Genomic DNA, 18,584 nt, shown 5'->3' on the forward strand with positions numbered 1-18,584 from the left:
TTTGACATTAGCCCCTCCAGCCAGTTGTGGAAAAGCAGTTATTCATTCCATAAACGACGATCGAACCGCAGCTGTCAAACACAATTTCTGCACGGATCGCTGTGTTGAGTCACAATTGTTTTGTGCGTCGTCTGGTGCAGTACGGTTCCTTTGTGCTTGTTCGATTCATTTACGGGTAAGTAAATCCGCTGTTAGCTGTAAGTTTGTAATTGTTTCAAATAGTGCGCGCGACCATTGAAATAGGGAATCGCGACCGAACCGTTCTTTCTTTTATATTATAATTTACGGCCAGTCTGAATTTGTGAACGGATTGAATATTGTTAGATACATGTTTTTATGTATTTATCTATATATTGCGGTCTTATTGGTGGATCATATTGACCATAAAACGGTTTTCGATTTACGACGGACTGCGGATACTTTCGATAAACATTTTCCTAAACTGCTTTAATATAGCGCTTTGTTCATGTACGTTTCGCAAGGCTTGCATTTATCATCAAACGCACAGCGTTGTTTCTGAACGACATAATCATCCAATAGCAATCCGTGCGTGAAAGCGAAAAACTCGTCTTTTCCTTATAAGTCTTTGACGCCTTTTACGGTAACGCTACAGCATCGCTCCGGATCCAACATTGGCCGATAGTTCGAGTAGGTGGGAGGTGGCAGGGGAACATGCAATGTAGACGGTGCGGAGGCACAAGCCGAACGAGTGCGCTTCGGCTAACGGAGAAAGAGCGAGCATTTCCGTCTCCCTCATCTTGAGAGGTCAATAATGCTAATGTAGTATGTAGTTTTGGTAGTGTGCAGCAGCCAAGTAGGCCAGCCTTATAGGGTCATATTTTTGGCTCGCATGGAGTCACCGCTTACTCCAAACCCCACACGACCCCAATTGCCGACCATTCCCTTCCCAAAACTAACCACATGTAGGTCGTTGATTACTTGTAGGTTGCGAACTGGGCGACGGGCAGTTAAAATGGGTGGTTTATTGTTATGGAAACATCTGGCAGTTATATTTTCGTCTCGCTGCCCGCTGTTTCAACCGAGCTGGTGAAATTTTTGCACCGAGTGCGGGACGGTGCATTTCAAACTGTCTAGTCACATTAATGTGTGCCATAATGTTTCAATCTTCCGGTTTCATTGCTCACCTTTTAGCGTCAAGTCGTTCGGGAAGCAGTAATTATTTCGCTATCATCCGCCGCCATCAACTGAAAACCGCCAACATCCACCGAAACCGAAAAATCAACCAGCCGAACGATGTCTTCCCGTAAAACGGCCGGACGGCGTGGAACGACGAAGAAGCGTGCTCAGCGCGCCACCTCCAACGTGTTCGCGATGTTCGACAAGGCGCAAATTGCCGAATTCAAGGAGGCGTTCAACATGATCGACCAGAACCGGGACGGGTTCATCGAGAAGGACGACCTGCACGATATGCTGGCGTCGCTCGGGAAAAACCCGACCGAAGAGTTTCTTGACGGCATGATGAACGAGGCACCGGGGCCGATTAATTTCACCATGTTCCTCACGCTGTTCGGCGAGCGGCTCCAGGGCACGGATCCGGAGGAAGTGATCAAGAACGCGTTCGGTTGCTTCGACGAGGAGAACAGCGGCGTCATGCACGAGGACAGGCTGCGCGAACTGCTGACGACGATGGGAGATCGTTTTTCCGACGAGGACGTCGACGAGATGTTCCGCGAAGCACCGATCAAGGACAGTCTGTTCGATTACATCGAGTTCACCAGAATCCTGAAGCATGGGGCCAAGGACATGGACGAGCAGTAAACACCGGTAGTCGCTTTCGTTCGCTCTCTTAATGCACTACGTAGTAGATAAAAAACTAACCGCCAAACGTGTAACGCTTTAACGTTACATTTCCTTTCCATACAATATGATTTTCTGGCATTCAAGTGGGAGGTCCTTACTAGACTAACGCACAATCGCGCAGCGCAGCATTTGTATTTCCCAATCTGCGTACTAAATTCGAGTGTTATAAAATTTCTGTAATAAAACGTACCATTCCCCATGTCCATGGAGCCGATATTCATCATTACTGTTCGAAGAAAAGCAACCGGTAACGAGAGCGTGGCTTGAATTGGCGAGGGTTTACTTACTTTTCTATAGGTTCTTCTAATGGTCCGTTCTTAAATGTTCTAGTAACATGTCATTTGGGAAAACTTTCCATTTTCGATGCTGAAATTGTCAATACGATAGATACAAATCTGAAAATGTTTTAGTAGATTGTATCCTGAAGAAGTCAGTTGATTTTTGGCACTCACGACAATAGTTCATCATGGTCAGGTTTTAGGCAAACGAAATCGATTAGTCGATCCATTGCTGAGTGTGGTGGCATCATCAATTTGGCCTAGTTTTCTTTTATCTGGCTTAGCCTGCTCAATCCGTATGTACAGCTGAGCTGTATCGGAGAGCCTTCGAACTCTAATGTCTAAGTCATCAGCATAGTTCGGGATCTGGCTGGACTTGATGGTAGATGGTCCCTCAGCAGCATAAAACACGCTCCGCAGCATAAAACACGCTCTGTACGTTGTTCAAAAAAGTAACGTACAGCGGAAATAGAATCAATGGCGAGATGTGATAAGTGATACACTCATTCGAGTGCCCTTCGTTTTAATTTTCATTTTCGTTTTGGTACAGTTTTCCCCAAAAAGAAACCGGGGAAAAACGAGCTGTACGGAATTCAGCGGCAATCAAAGCGGTGAAGGAGCGTATTCGACGAAATCCGGTCCACTCGGGAAGAAAAATGGCACGTGATATGAAAATGAGTCATACCTCCATGCAAAACATAATCGAAAAGGATCTTGGATATAGTCCTTTTAAGAAGCGGACGATTCATGGATTATCTCTCTAAAATATTGCCGACAGGGTTGTCAGATCTCGGATGCTCCTGAAGACGCTCGCTGCTCACAACATAATTTTTTCGAACCAAAAATTGTTCTCTTTTAGGCAACTTTGAACAAGCAAAATGATCGTGTCTATGGTGGAAGTCTTCGTGATATACCAGCCGATAAAAAAGGGGTCGAGAGGTACCAAAATGCATCAGCTGTGATGGTTTGGGGAGCAATATCAGCAAACGGCAAACTACCACTGTTATTCATCGATCGGGTGGTGAAAATCCATAAACAGTTCAACTTGCAAAACGTTATCAGAATCCATTTGCTTCCTTGTGCCAAAGAACTTTTTGGAGATGAAGATTTTAGGGTTTTAACACGATTCAGCACCTGCGCATAAAGCATTAGTTGTTAAGAAATGGTGCAAACAAAATTTGCCATGTTTCATCAGTTCCTCTGATCATGGCCCTCATCGTTTTCCGATTTGAACCCACTCGACTTTAATATCTGGGGATACATGCTAGAAAAGTTGGGCGACATAAAGCATATGAGTTTGGACACTTTTAAGAATAATTTAGTCAAAATCTGGGATGAAATGCCGAACGAAGCCGTGCGTGCGGCGTGTATAATATTCCGATTTTTATGACATAATTTAAGTGTATCACTTTCACGTTGCCACTCTGTAGTTTAGGTGTTTTTAAGATGGCATTTATGCAACGGTAAACGGCCAACTACTCTCATCGCCAATTGTTGCCAGTAGACCTAACGTTATCAATTTTCGACAAATCGATACAAAAAAATTCGAAAAAACGCGAAAATGGTAAACTTATGTTGTGCAATATCGGAACCGGAAATTTAATCAATTTTACAGGTACGGCCAATACGGCTCAGGAGAGCTCACCGAGCTCCGCCGCATGTGGCTAGTACTCATTTTCCATACTCCCGGTTCAGCGCGAGCACAGAAAATACAGCCCTTTCAGAAGCAGCAGCGATTCTGTCCCAACAATTCCAGATTCGTTTTAGTAACAATTAACGACATAAATATCAATGATTTACGGGGTCGTAAAAGAGCGGATGCGATGACGAAGCGCCAGACGGAGCGCGTCACTTACAGGCCGAAGGCCGTTCCAGGCAGAGCCCGTTCCACCCGTCCGTCGCCGTCACCCGCAGACGACGGCGGCGGTGGGTGGCATTTTCTTTTCCGCTTATCCGCTTTAACCTGAAAGTCTCTCAACTGAACACTCAGTCGTCGTTCTGTACACAAATCAACCAGAACAGAACGTAAACAATACAACGACAACTTCGCTCGCTCGGTGTGTCGGTGTCGGTGTATGTGTTGTACACGCGCCGCTGTCATTCGGCGCTGGGGCGGCTAATTGACAACCATGCGCCATGTTTATATTTTTTTGCGTTGTTTATATTTTTTGTTGTTATTTAACGAATCGAACGGGGAAGCGTTGTAATCGAATGTAAGTCGCATTACCACACGCCCCCACACACAGCAACCCCCCCCCCCCCCCCCCGCCATCAGGTAGGTTACAGTTTTCTGCAACTCAACTCCGACCCCACCGTCGGATGACGTAAGGTCGTTTTTTGCACAAAATTTCGATTGTTTGTCCCGCCCGGAGGCGCATCTGCGTTGTAGAATTCCGAATTGAGTCACCGATACGACGTACGTGGTGGTGGTATGCGTGCTGCTTTAGCACTCTCTATTGTGTACATCTCGTGTCCACCTATATATTTGAGCACCGCGGTGGGTCCTCGCGGTGGGCCGTGAGTGCCGTCAAAGAGTTGCCTGGCGCCGACGAGCACCGCGGCTGCGTCTCAGTTTCCAACTAACCATCCGGGCTGCGAGTGCTGCTGCGGGTTTCGGATGACCACGGATTCTCTCCTTCTGCGCGGTAGTGCGTTGTTTGCCTCCTTCCGGTTTTTCAACTCCCCCGGGCCAAGGCAGTGAAGTGAAGTTTTTCCGCTGACGTTGCGTGAGTTGCGTGTAGTTATAGTAGCGCGTCCACCACTCAATGTGACTGCTGACCCCAGCGAGCCCGAACAGTGGCCAAGCAGCGGGGGCCACAGCGGGAAGTAGTGCGTTTGTGCGCGGTGTTTGAGCTGTTCTAGGTGGTTCTTACATTCAGGTGTGTGCAAGTTTTCCCCCGCAGCGGGAAAGGCAGCTAACGGGAATCCTAACGGTAGGTTAGGGTGATTGCATTACAGACGGCCGCGGGTCTTCGGGGACCTTCTTTACCGTGTTGTTGAGGCGCCATTGGCGCCGGCAGCAACCAGGTTAGGCTGGGGGGAGTTGCTGCAGGATATGGGAACGCTTGTCCCCCCGGGAAACCCTGTCCTTATGGACGCCACCCCCTTATGGTCCCGTCGGGGTAGTTGCGAATTCCTTGCAACACTCCCATTAACACCGACATACACACAGGACCAAAAGGTTTTCGGGTCCTCGGGGTGTGAGTGGGGGTTGTAAATAGGAGGTGCGTAATAGGGTGGTGTGCGTTTACAAAACTAAACAGAGCCGATCCTTGAAGAGGTTCTGAACCGGAACCGTCGACGGCGTGTGACAGGTGTCTCATTGGAGCAGTCAAAATATTGTGGACAGTGCAGTCTGATGCCCCCCCGCACCGCCCCTCACCCGTCTCATCAATCAACCACACAAACATTATCAATCAGTTTGTTATTGTTGCTGCATCTGCCGCGATCTCTCTCGCTGTAAATGTGAATCCCTGAATCGGGAACCGGAAACCGGCCACCATTTTCGTGGTGTGCGCCACCCCTTTCCCTTCGTGTGTGTGTGTGTGAGTGTGTATGTGTTCTAAAAGGATCCACTGTTTACACAGCTTTCCCTCAGCCAGGACACCAGCCGCCACAGCAAGCGACGATGACAGACGGCCGCCGCAGACTCAGGTGAGTGTCACTCCGTGGGTTTTCTTTTCGTGGAAATTTTGGTGGGTGGTGGTGGTGGGCTGGGTTGTTGGGGAGGACATTAAACACTCTGCCAACTGCGCCATTCTGGCTCTGTGCCTTCACTGCCTTTCTTGAATAGCGAAAAGCGCGGAAAGAAAGCGCGAAAAGCGGTGGGAGGACTCGAAGGGTGTTCTCATCTCAACCGTCTCTATATGCCCGGTGTGAGCGTGTGTGGGTGGGTGGACAGATCTGGTCCGATACTGGGCACGCGGGACGACCTATCTAGCTTTTCCGCAGATTCTCTCTCTCTCTCTCTCTCTCTCTCTGTTCAAAATATAGGCCGACCGGCCGGGTACATTTCTAGGCCATCCTGCACAACCGCAGAGCCAGAGCATTGCGCGAGCATTTACGAGGTAAGCGTTGCGCGCACGCCACATAATGCGACCAAAACATTTCGACAGCCGAAAAAGGATGATGTAAGGGTCGGGCCCGCTACGCGACAGAATGTGGCCATCTCGACTTCGAGCACACCTTCGAATGAAGAATGCGAAGCGGAGACCAGCCCAGACAAAGGGGTCTTTGCGAACGGGTGGCGGTGGGTCGTAAAAGACCGGATGCGATGACGAAGCGCCAGACTAAACGCTTCACTAACAGGCCGGCGCGTTCCGACATGATCCGACGCCCACAGACGACGGCTTGCTTCGCTTCCAGTCCGTGACAATTCGACCGGACGCCGCCTATGTTCGCTGGCAAGAGTCGACGAGGCATCGCCCAAGACCAACGAAGATGATGAAGATGTACCAAGATTGGAATCGATCAGCTAAGCCCTCGATACCGCTACGGAACACATTCAAGCGCAAGCGCTTAGAACGACCAATTATGTTCCGTATAGAGAACGGAAATCGAAACTTCCAGTGCGATCGAAACTTCGCGATAATCGCCGTTCGCTGCGGTGGTGCATGCCGTTTCGCGGTCTCGAAACGTTCTTGCATTCCTGGCTGCTTCTTCGCCGCGGCGCACTATAGGAAGCCAAAGAAAGTTGAGGGAGACCGAGACCGAGGCCGAGAGAGAGAGAGAGCGTGTGCGAGCGAGAGAGAAGCACCGAAGGAGAGAGGGAGAAAAGGAATCCAAACGAGCATAACTTTGGCGAGATGGGGTTGTTTCGCGCTTAGAGCGCGGGTGGTAGCGAACAAGCAAGACGCAAATGAAGCCAACCACGAAAAATAACAACCTCAACGCGAGTGAAGGAGCTTCAGCTGAGAGCTAGTATGGGATGCAATTTTTTCAAGTACACGGTTGAATGAGGTGCCATTTTGAATCACTCACAACAACAACGTGGTAAAATGGTTAAAACTTGTAACAAAAGTTGGGCGTTTTTCCAACAAACCTTTTTTCACTTGGCAAGCTACGAAAGCAAGCAAAAATGGCTGCATCTAGGGCACTGGGCAAAAACAAAAACTGGGCAGAAAATTCGGTGCCTATTTGGGCTGCGCATTACTAGTATGTTTACTTTATGTTTTGCGGGTCCCTAAGAAGGACGCATTTTAATGGTTTGAAACACACTTTATTGTTTAGCACGGCCTTCCTAAACATCAATACACTTCGTTCCGGACGAGATTGCAATTTATAAATTCCATCCATTCAAGTGAGAAACTGGAAGAGCTATCAAATACGCATCCATAGCTGTGATGACATCATAATTTGATGAAAAACGCTTTTCGGACATAATTTGTTTTGAGTCTGAAAACAGACGGAAGTCGCTAGGGGTCAAATCTGGTGAATATGGTGGATGCTGTAACAATTCGAACGATTAATTAATGGATTTTTGCCATTTTCAAATTGCTCTTGTGATCTGGTGCATTGTTCCATTTTTAGCGAATGCTGCACCCATTTTGCAAACAACTTTTAGGAAGCCAAAACTTCAGTCAAAACGTTGGTTACACTGCTCAATGCTAGGCTAGGCCTTAGACTAAATCTCATTAAATGATTCGACGATATCCTGTTGTTTTCTACGATTTCAGGTGTTGTGTCTCTTTTTTGACGTTTTTGACATGGGTCGTCTTGAAAGCTAGTACGATCACGTTTAAACTCAGATCTGGTCAACTCCGATCATCCCACCCCCTTTAAACCCCCTGATTGAAGGCGAAGAGTCGTTATACACTTTTAACATTCGTTCATAATTTCCTTTTGCTTTTAAACCCTTCAAAAATATAAATTAAATCACTGCACGATACTTGTTTTGTCCATTGTAAGAAATACTGTGATACAAAATGGCTTGTAAACAAAATTAGGCGACCGATTTGAATGAAACTTTGTTCATACGTTCATATGAAGAGTGTACCAATATAACAAAAAAAATTAGGCTCGTAGCAGCGCCCTCTGCTATGGAGGCAAAGAACTTATGGAACACCCCAGCACTTTTCTGGTGATGTCAATTGGCCACCAAAAGAAACGTGCGCGATCAGCGACACCGTTGGACTTTCTTTCTTGTGAGACCCACGTTGGTAGTATTTGAAAATTAGCATTGAATGCCTAAGTAAAAAATTCAAACGAATCCTGGATAACGCTGTGCATCGCTTGTAATGTTGTTTTTCCTGTAGTGTTCCCGCAGCGGTTTGAAGTTTATTCCCGTTTTTGGAATTTGCAAACAGAACAACTGCAGACGACAGCGGCTCAACAATAACGGCTAGTTGCTTTCCCCGAGCCGGCATCCATAGCAGCAGCAAGCCACAGCACCGCCATTACTGTTCACAATCAACTATTTGTTCCGCGCCAAAGCGAAGCAAACTCGCCAAACGCGCCAAAGCGTCGAAGTCCGATAACGAAGGAGAGAGAAAAAAAACACTGACAGATGCAGTACTCGTTCACCTGACAGGTGAGGCTGAGACCAAGGTGTGCGGGGTGTGTTGTGATGGTTCCCTTCCGGAGCTCTGGAGCCACACACTACTACGACGTGGACGTGGAAACCACCAGCCGAATGGGTTTCTGGTCGAAGCAGTTTCGGATTGGCCGAAAGTGGGCCAACGGGTATAACGGGAGAAAGCGGCAGTGGGGTGTGGGGGGTGGGCCAGAATCGATTGTTCACCACACTCCATTCAGCTACTGAATCCACCCATCCAGCGCCGAACGGTCAGCCCGTTCCAGTTCCACTTCCGTCCAAGAATCCGCGCCACGCTCGCCTCGGCTTATTTTTGGGGTCGGTCCACCGTGGATCCACGTGACTTCGTCACAGCGCACTTTGGGGCCTGCATTTGTATGCCGCAGCCGTAGCTCAGCAGCAGCACACTGTACTCAGGATGGTCAGGTACGGACTCCGAACAGCTAGTGAGGGGCGCGATTCGGCAACGTCAAACGGTTGTTATGGCCTAACAGTGTCTTCCTCGAAGATTTGAAAAAAAAACAAGGAAAAACAAAACGGTTGTTAGGCGTGTGTGCCCTCTACCACCTACCGGGCCTACTTTGTGATGACCACACTCCCAGTGCCCAAAAAGGTGGCCATCGTCATGGGATGCGGAAGCAGACTCGGCGGGAAGCACTACAGCACCACGGGCGGGGCGGGCTAGTAACTCAATCGGTGCGTGCACAGTTCCTGTTTTGAGGGGAACAACACACCTCCAAAAGGGATTACCGACGCCGACATCGACCGAGGCGAAATAGAAAACTCAACACCCGGGAAAACATTGAAATATGGCCGTTAAAAATGGAAGTGCCGCTTCGCTTCCGGTGCGCCCTATCGGGAACAATCGTACGATCGACGCCGGATGAAATCGATAAAATGCGAGTATGGTAACAGGCGACCCCAACTTGACGTGGGAAGATGCGCGAACCGAAAACCCGAACCGGGTCAGCGATCCAGCCAATCAAATGCGGAACGGAATCCGTGATTGGGGTGCGTCCCAGCAAACCAATGCGACTTTAGACTCATGATGGGGCGGCCTGTTGAAACCAGATGTCGTCCAAGGTTTCAGCTTCGCAATTTCATCGAAGCGCGACCAATCGGACAACATGGTAGCGTCGTCGCCATCGGTCTTGTGGCGGTTCCTGAATGAAGAATTGAACTGAAAAATGAAGAATTTTCGAAGGAAAAAGGGAAAAACGGAAAAAAAATCTGATGCTATCATTCCGTAAATGTTACAATATCCAGAATGGAGTTTGACGTTTCCGAAAGTCAAGTAATTGGTCGCTCCAAACGCTTGATGAATCACCCCCTCGAAATGGTATCAGGTATATTGGCAATCGGCTGGCTACACGATCACGCTTCGCTAGACTTGTTGTTTCGTTAATTGCTGTTGGAGCCGGGCACGCTCGCGATTATCGCGAACCTTACAGCAATCGGTGCCGCCATCGTTTGGCGCAACCCGACGCCACCATGACGCTGTTTTGCAGCACCCCAACACCGAATCGAACCAACGGGGCAACGGGGCCACCGTGCGATTGTGCCAGCAGCTGAGCTAACTGAGCCTAATACCGCGTGTCGCCATTCGGTTCGGTTAGTAAACATTCGCCGAACCCACCCCGGGGCTTGCTGCACTTGCCAGTCCGACGATCGTCGGAAGTAACCGGCGCCGGTGGGGAAACTAAAATAGAATTTGACGTATAGGAAAACAATCCTCGGTCGACGCGCCTTGGTTTCGAAGAGAAAACAAAAACAAAGCGTACCTCGCGCATTTGAAAACTGCACGACTGCTGATAAGTGACGTATTCGAGGTTCGCATCGCTGTTCGCCTCTCTCTTTCACGCCCGACACAAGCGACTCTCTGTCGCCTTCGTTTCCCCCGCCCAATGCACAACACACGTGCTCCAGTCAGTCGTCAGGGGGGAAACCTGGAGGAAAACCAATTTGGTTTTATTTTTAGCCGTATTTATTAAATTAACATTTTATAGCTTACCTTATCTAACTTAACAGGATTACCTTTTGTTACGGTGCATATGTGGCATCGTTTGGCATGGCCTTATCCTCGGTTGCGTCAGTGTCCTTGGACCTGACCTGAAGCCTGGAAGAAGACAGCTAAACAGACTAGATCTAGATCAGACAAAGAGTCCAAACGCAGCAACCTAAATAAAGTGTTATGTAAGGTGTCTGTAAGGCGCAATCTATTGATGGTAGCGAAGCGATAGTTTTTCCTCTTCCGGAGTTCTGTCTGACAGTTACCAATTACCAACCATGAACGAATGTATTCAGTGCCGTTATTCCATAGCCCAGCTCTGCGTTCAAGAATCTCATGATCAACTACCCCAACTGTGAGGTCGCTGGACGAATAGCTCCTGGAGAGGAGGGATTGCTACGGCCCAAGTCTCAAGCGAACCAGCTTGTCCAGCGGTACTTAAAGACAATTGAGCACGGATTGGGTGTTTTCCAGTTCCAGTCGGCTGTTCCGGAACCATTACAAGTTTAGATCCGATGAATTTCTGCTTCTGCGACGGGAAAGATGTTTGGTATGCGTGGGAGACTGCCCCATCGTACCATGTTAGGATAAGTGGATGGCTTTAAGCGTTCACAACCAATCACAGGGTCCCATCCCATCCCATGTTGTGCTCGCGGGCGCAACGTCATTCTCGTTCGAACAACGAAATCATGCATTGTGGACAGTCTACACAGCTGAAAAAAGCAAACACCGGTTCGGTTACCGCAAATCTGTTTTGCCAGGAGCGTGAAGTGCGCTCAGGTTTTGTGGTGACAGAGTTCCCTTCGACAGCAATCACCGTTATAGGATCGATGCCGGCGAAACAACAACCACCGCTCTATTCGTTTAGAACTGTTTTGGTGGGTTTAGTGAGAACCCCCTGATTGGGGGTACTCGCCCACTCAACTAATTCACTCCCACTGCAATCTAAGAACGATACACCGCAAAAAAAAAGAATCAGTCGCTCCGTTGGCCCAGTCTCTGAGTGACCGCGGTTGAGAGTAGACATGCCTCTCCGGGGGACAGATTGATCTGATTGGACATCTGATAGGGATCTCCCATAGGGAGACAACAGATGTTAAACTGATTTTGGAAACTGAGATGAAGTCTCTTCAATGGCAGCAACAACAACCCGTTGGAAGGCACTGAACCGTCATTACCTCAACAAGCCCAATAATAATTTAATAAAGACAATGAACGAGAGCCTGGCTTGACAATCTTTCAATAAAACCACTTCCTCCTGGTGGCTGGATTTCGATCCAAAGAAACAATCTACAGCACCTGAACCGAAGCCTCCCCGAAAATAGCAACCTCATAGCCCACTTGTTAAGTTGGTGGTGAATTTAAATAAACGATAGGTTCTTATAGTCAGCAGTAGCACCACAGTCGAGAAAATCCCGGGTCCGGTTGATCCCGGACGCCGCCGGCACGGCAAATGCCTATTATTAGACAGTTCTGCTGTTCTAGGACCAGAACTAGGCGTCTCCAGTCGCAGGTAACCACGCGCTCGACAGCGATTGCTTGGACACATTTAACTCGAGATTTTACTGCACATTAGACAGTCGCGGAATACTTTATAGATTTTAGTCAAAGCTGATGAATGTAGTCGCTGTATTGCTCTCCCTCTCTCTCTCTCTCTCTCTGTGTCTTTGCCCCCTGTTTGTCTGGCTTTCTATCTACCTCTCTCATTCTCTTTCTCTCATTCTCAATCTAACTCTTTCTCCCTATGTTTCTTTCTTTCCCTCCGCACTGTTTACCTATTTCTTTCTCTTTCTCCGCCTCATCGCCTCAATTTTTCTCAGTTTCTGAGAAAGAAAACAGTTCTTAATAAAAATGCCCTCGTTTAGCTTGCCCCCTTCCCCGTTCCCCGTTTAGCTTGCCCTGTCTGTGGCAGCACTGCATCGATAGTGTTTGTTTAATTTCTCGATTAATTATCCCATTACCCAACGAGGCCGACCGGACCCGGGTTGGCCTGCCACATTCCGCTAGCTACTACTGTGGCCAACAAATAACGGGTATTCCCCTGTTCCAAGATCTCGGAGTATCAATCGACGGTTTTGGAGCACCAATTCTTTGATGAATGATGAACGACTCTTTAGAAAAGGACCCATACCACTAAACGCTAATTAGTACTATGACGTATAATTTTACACGGAGTTGTTAGTTGGAGATAGTGCTGCCAAAATAGAAATTGAAACATTTGCCCCCCTATCGGAATCACAAACAAGCTAAGAATTAAAATTGCCATTACTTTTTCGGCACAGTGTTACTCCTGGGCAACGGAATCCCAAAGACCACAGAGTCACCACCACATTGCGAACGGCTCGTTATAGGATCGAAAATCAATATCGCCCTCTGCGTTGCTCCAACCATTGCGGGAAAACAGTGGAAAGCTGCTGGTCCTTTCGTTCGTATACCTGCTATTCGGAGTAGTTACGACTACTGCGGGGCAGTCTGTACTGACACAGCCCTGTTGATACTACAGCCGACGAGCATCGAAGAGCAGACTAACAATTACAATAGCTTCTCCTGTTGTGATTCCTATACACGGGGGACCAATGTGGCTGGATGGCGAGTGAATGAAGAAAACTGTGGGAACTGCACCTAGAATGGGAGCGATAGACTCGAGAATCTCGACATGATGGTCGGAGTATGTCCATCGCATTACCCCGCTGGTCTCGTCTTTGGGAACTTCCTGCAGAGCTACCCCGCCTAGATTGACATTCAAGATCCAGCAATAGGAATAGTTAGAATACACCGCGGTGTTGCCCGCAAACCCGCACACCGCGAAAGCTCCACTCTCCTGGAGAACATCTCGGGATGTTTGCCATGTGGTAGTGTCTGACGGGCCTTCCGACTGTATTTGGATCTTTGTGTTCGGGTGTCATCACTGATTTCTGTTTCTCTCTCTCTCTTTTTCTCATTTTCTCTCTCTCTTTCCTCTATTGTTTTTTTCTTTTCTTGCTCATCGCAAAACGCAAAAATCTACTCTCTGCTAGGTGGCGCTCGGACTAACACTGGAATGCCGGCCGCCGGCTCCTAGTGCTGCCAGAGAGTGAGGACCAGTAAGGAAGCCCCCAGAGACCGGAGTGTTTTCCATTGCGTAACATAACGTGCGTGCGTGCGTGCGGTGTGAGTTTGTTTTCACGCGAAGAAAAACTGTTTGTTGTGCAATACATGTGAAACGCAAAGCCGAGGAGCTAGCAAGCGATAATTCTGACAGCTCTCACCTGAGCGGCGCCGTTCAGCGTGAGCAACGGGTCGAAATTGGGCCACTCACGGACGGACGCTCTCATTATAAGCGGGGGCCACTCAGCTACACGTCGTAAATTTGCTGCACACTTATCCCGCGTGGCAGATCGGGAGATGAAGGAAGCTGCTCGCTAAAAATCACTCAATTAACATAACAACAACAGCACCACTACACTTCGAACGTGGGTGCTCTTGGAGAGGAGGGCGAAAACGGGGTTTGTGAGTGAAAATATGGCCGGAGCCAAGCCCTCCTGGTAAGGTTGGTCCTGGAGACTTGGACCTCGGGTCGAAGCATCTGTTTGTGTGTGTCTGTGATTTGTTTTTGTTTTGGTTGCTGACCTGGGAACTGCTTGACCAGGTTCTCTCTCCAGACTCGTGCGTTTGTAGTCGCCCGGAAATGGACTTCCGCTGCTCGAGTGACGTGAGTGCGTGAATCGCGTGTCCAGTGAACACGACAATCTCGCCGGGCTGCAACCGTGCAGTCGTGCTTCTATCACGGTGTACTCCTCGTTCCCTCTCTGTGTGCGTGCGTCGGTGGGAACGGTAAGGTGAGTGCAGGCCGTGCACGCCACTACGGGATTTTCGGGAGCTCTCCACTATGCTCTCCTACGGGATGCCAGTCGAGGACATAGCGCCGGCTCGAAAGGAGGACATTGTGCGAAATCGGGCCCTCGACCTCGGTGCATCATCCAACAGCACCACCACCATACGGTCCGCCATCAAACCCTCGTCGATCCAGCAATCACCAGCACCACCAGCAGTAGCAGCAGCAGCAGCAGCGCCACCACAACAACATCGCTATCAGGCGGTCGGTGGTGGTCGGACGGGGTCCTCCAGGCTGGCGAAGGAGCCACAGGGCGAGAGTTCAACCGAACCACTGCTGCTGCTGTTGCCGCCACCGCCGAAGGACTCCACGTCGGCCAAGGTCAGGGTCGTGGCGACCCATCGCGGTCGCTTGGTTGCCAGTGACGTGGTGAACGGCAACGGGGCGGGCGACGGAACGGCCATGTCGAAGCTGGCCGGCTTACTGAAGCACAGCACCAGCGCTCCCGGACGTGGCTGTATTAAGAGTAGCACCACGGCGGCAGGCAGAAGTAGTAGTAGTAGTAGTAGTAGTAGTAGCCATACCGGTAATGTCTACTACAACGGTTACCGTGCGGTAAACGAGGATGACGATGATGAGGAGGAGGAGGAAGAGGTGAAGGAGGAGCAGGAGCACGGGGAGGAGGAGGACGACGATGATAAGAAGGGCGAAGAAGAAGAAGAGAAAAAGAAAGATAAAAAACAGGACAAAGAAAAAGAGCAGAAGGATCAGCAAAAACAGAAAGAGAAAGAAAAAGAGAAAGAAAAGGAGAAAAAGAAAGAAAAAGCAAAGGAGAAGGAGAAAGAAAAGAAGCAAAAACCGCAGCTCCTGCTGCGGAACTCTTGCAATCAGCAGCAGCAGCAGCCCGCCTCCGTTGACTCCCACCTCACCTCAATCAATCCCCGAAGTGGAGCGAACCCCCGGCCCACACTACCGCTCCCTACGGCCGGCAAGTTTGTCCTGCCGGCACCTCCCGTCATGAAACCGCTCAACGGGAACGGGACGACGATGGACCTGAGCGTCACTACGCGTGCTACGACGACCGACGATGGCGGTGGCGACGGCAGCGGTGACGTGCCCTTCGGTTCGGACTCGAACTCCCCGATGGACGCTGCAGCCGCTGACTGCGGGGCTTCGGGCCGGCCAAAGGTCAACAAGCTCGGCAAGCTCCCCAGCAAAAGTGTACCACTGAAAAGGTAAGTGGTGCGGGGGTGGGGCGGTACGCGGGGCGGTACGCGGGGCGGTGGTATTAGTAATTAGGTGTGGAGGGTGGACCAGAAGTTTTGTTTTCATCGCCCAGCGCCCGCTAAATTTTCGCTCAGAGGAAGGGCACAGTGAAGGCAGAGGATGCATCTGCAGCGCGCACCGGCGCACCGCGCGCGCTGCACTCCTGCAGGAGCAGCCAAAAAAATACACGCAGAGATCGAACACATACACGCGCAACCCGTCAGGGGGGGCCGTATGGCGCCGTAGTTTTCAAGGGCACGCGCACGCCGATATCCCAGCAGCACTTCCGCTCTGCATGCCTCTGTGTTGTATGTCAACCGAATGCGCGAATCGCGAATGAGAGAGAGGCCCAATCCATAACCCGTGTGTGCGCGTGTGTTTTTTGGTGGTTGCCAATGGTGGACAAAAAGTAATGGGAATTTCGATTTGGAACTTGTTGCGAGATTTCGAAAGGGATGTTTATTTTTTCTGAGCTGGAAAACACTGTCCAACTCAAACTATACGTCATAGTACCTGCTACACGTAATTAAAATCGAAGAATTGGGGCTCCTAAATCGTCGACTGACGACCGAGTCCGAGATCTTGACCTTGACGGAAGAAGGATCTAAAGGGTTTGTGGAATCCGAATTTTCGAGTGACCATTTTTCCAACTATGAGAGCTCCTTTGACCTTTGGGGGTATGACATGAGTTTAAAAGAATAATTAAAGAGTTTTTCAGCAGTTTCCCTTTATTTTGTGGCCACAGTAGTACTGGAGGGTTGATTTTCCACTGCGCAATACCACCCTTGCTGACCCGTTTCGCAGGGCCTGTGAAGCAGCGGTGTGAAGCAGCTAACCAGCAACCGCAAGTTCCTCGCGAGTTCTAACGAGCGTTCGGTTCCACAACTATCCACAATTTAGCGTCACCGAGTCGCTGAGCGGCAGTGGCAGCTTGCCTCCGTTTACTCCAGAGAGAGAGTCGACTGAACGCAAAACTGCTGAGATGCTACTTGTATCCTTTCCGACTTCCGATGAGAGTCTCATGTGCAGACCCCGAAACCCAGAATTGGGCGATGCATGAAGTGCATCGTCCTTAACGACACGATGAAACTGTCATTCTTTTCACACCCTTTGACTTGCGCTTTCTCCGGCGCTCTCGTGGGTCTTCTTGCGGGGGGTTTTCCCAATATCTCTCTGTGGGATTTTTCGGCGAACAGACATCGATTTTCCACATGCCATCACGCCGAGGTTCACGTTTTCCCCGTAAGCACAAACCATCAACGCCAATCGCGTGGGGAATTTTCGGCGTCGTCAACTATCTATCAGTCTCGTGGTGCTCGAGCCCGTTCGGAAAGCCAATAGGATGTGAGCCGGGCAGACATTTTGGTTTTTGCTTTGCGCACATCGACACAGCGCTGGCTTGAACCCATTAACGTTCAGCTACACGGTGGGAACACGGTTAGTAGAATGGTTAGCACAGTTAGCTAGACCTAACCGACCTCGCCAGACTTCGTCCGTCGATCGTCAGTCATAGTCTCGGTAGTCAATTAGTTCCAATCAACGGGTGCTTTCTCAGTGGGTTGATGTCATCGACGATGGCCCGACAAAGTTGGCTGTAGCTAGGCAACCCTTTACGCCCTAGTTTTATCGTTCATTTTTACACGCTTTGCCGGTTGCCTTTTCCCCCGGCGAGTTGCGGAAATGTCGGGCAAATGTCGTCGCCGGGGAACATGGGCAAATCCGGAAAAGGACGGAGAATTGATCGGAAATGTCAGGCACAGCTGTCGATACTTCCATCACAGGTGTCGTCTGACATGTGTGTCCAATTCTCAGGAGCAGTGCCATTATGCCCCAGGAATCGTCGTCTAATCTAGCCCTTTTTTTGTCGACTTCATTTGCTTTTCCGCAGAGTATCGTTCGGGTCATCGAAAGGCTCGATGGTAGAGACGCTTGTGTTCGAGACGCCCACACCGCTGCCGGAGCACGCCGAGCGGGAGTTTTTCCAATCGCCGGCCGTACTACTGGGGTCCGGCCACACGACCGTCCACAGTGGAGGCGGCGCAACGGTGCAACAGGGCTTCCCGGCTGCACCGGGCGGCACTTCAACCCCGACACCGAACCAACACCCGCATCTGTATCCGTACCACCAGCAGCAGCATCATCCGCAGCAGCAGCACCATCACCATCACGCGCACCACTACTACCCGCTGGACGGTGCCGGTCCGACTGTCGGACTCGGCGGACGGCCCCTCGACGATAGTGGCATCGAGCTGCAAGAAGAGTAAGTATAGTAAGGGTGGCACTAGGTGGCACATTGGGCATTGGGGACAGGGACCGGAAAAGGAGTCCCGAAATTTTTGGGGCGCCCGCCTCGATCTGCTGGAGTCCCGCGAGTCCCCGAGTATATGGAATGCACGTCAGCTCAGACATCAATATCCGACATCAGCGGACGTGAGTCTGTTGAGAGGAGGAAGCCTGTCTGCCGTCTGTCGTCGGACGACCTGTTGATGATTCTTTCATCTTCCCTGGCGCGTCACCACGCATCTTTACGACACTCTTTCTCTCTCCCTCACTCGGTTTCTTTTGTTCTGACCTTTCTTCGTACACGATACCGTGTGCAGTGTGAAAAGGGTGTCCAGCTGGGAGCTACGTAACCCGAGAATGATAAATGGACGAGATAGAGAAAGAGAGTGAAAGAGTTGGAGAAGCTCCACTTATATGAGTTAGCTTCGGGAGCGTACCACACACCGGAACAACATCATTATGCTAATTCTGCAGTGGCTACTGGTCTAATGAAACCAGTACAGACCATCACCAGGACTCTGCCTAAGGTCACACGGGGAAGCGCTCCTCCGCATGCCTCTGTGCAGGTCTTGCAGATGTGGA

At 49.9% G+C, this 18,584-nt stretch overlaps 2 protein-coding genes across 4 annotated transcripts in view; both read left to right on the forward strand.

The window, feature by feature from the left end:
• The first annotated feature begins 37 nt into the window (after positions 1 to 37).
• On the forward strand, positions 38 to 2,030 carry LOC131213509 (myosin regulatory light chain sqh-like). Its single transcript, XM_058207560.1, has 2 exons — positions 38 to 175; positions 1,153 to 2,030. Exon 2 carries the CDS (start codon positions 1,255 to 1,257, stop codon positions 1,777 to 1,779), a length of 525 nt encoding a protein of 174 aa, XP_058063543.1. The 5' UTR covers positions 38 to 175; positions 1,153 to 1,254; the 3' UTR covers positions 1,780 to 2,030.
• Positions 2,031 to 4,696: 2,666 nt separating this feature from the next.
• LOC131213690 (mediator of RNA polymerase II transcription subunit 1.1) overlaps positions 4,697 to 18,584 on the forward strand; it is a 32,848-nt gene continuing 18,960 nt past the window's right edge. For 2 of the 3 annotated variants that reach the window (XR_009156970.1, XM_058207792.1), the window contains exons 1-4: positions 4,697 to 4,825; positions 5,687 to 5,753; positions 13,657 to 15,688; positions 17,608 to 17,979. Coding sequence is in view for 2 of the 3 variants with exons in the window: in XM_058207792.1 (XP_058063775.1) it covers positions 14,508 to 15,688; positions 17,608 to 17,979 (1,553 nt within the window). In the remaining variant the exon portion in view is untranslated. Of the gene's footprint in view, positions 4,826 to 4,954; positions 5,033 to 5,686; positions 5,754 to 13,656; positions 15,689 to 17,607; positions 17,980 to 18,584 lie in introns of those variants that run through there. The other variant, XM_058207793.1, reaches the window with a different exon arrangement.

This window comes from Anopheles bellator, chromosome X, assembly GCF_943735745.2.
Source record: "Anopheles bellator chromosome X, idAnoBellAS_SP24_06.2, whole genome shotgun sequence".
Classification (NCBI taxonomy): Eukaryota; Metazoa; Arthropoda; class Insecta; order Diptera; family Culicidae; genus Anopheles; species Anopheles bellator.

What these genes read in the sequence shown, in the direction of transcription:
- LOC131213509 (XM_058207560.1), top strand. Translation starts at nt 1,255, where the DNA reads ATGTCTTCCCGTAAAACGGCCGGACGGCGTGGAACGACGAAGAAGCGT.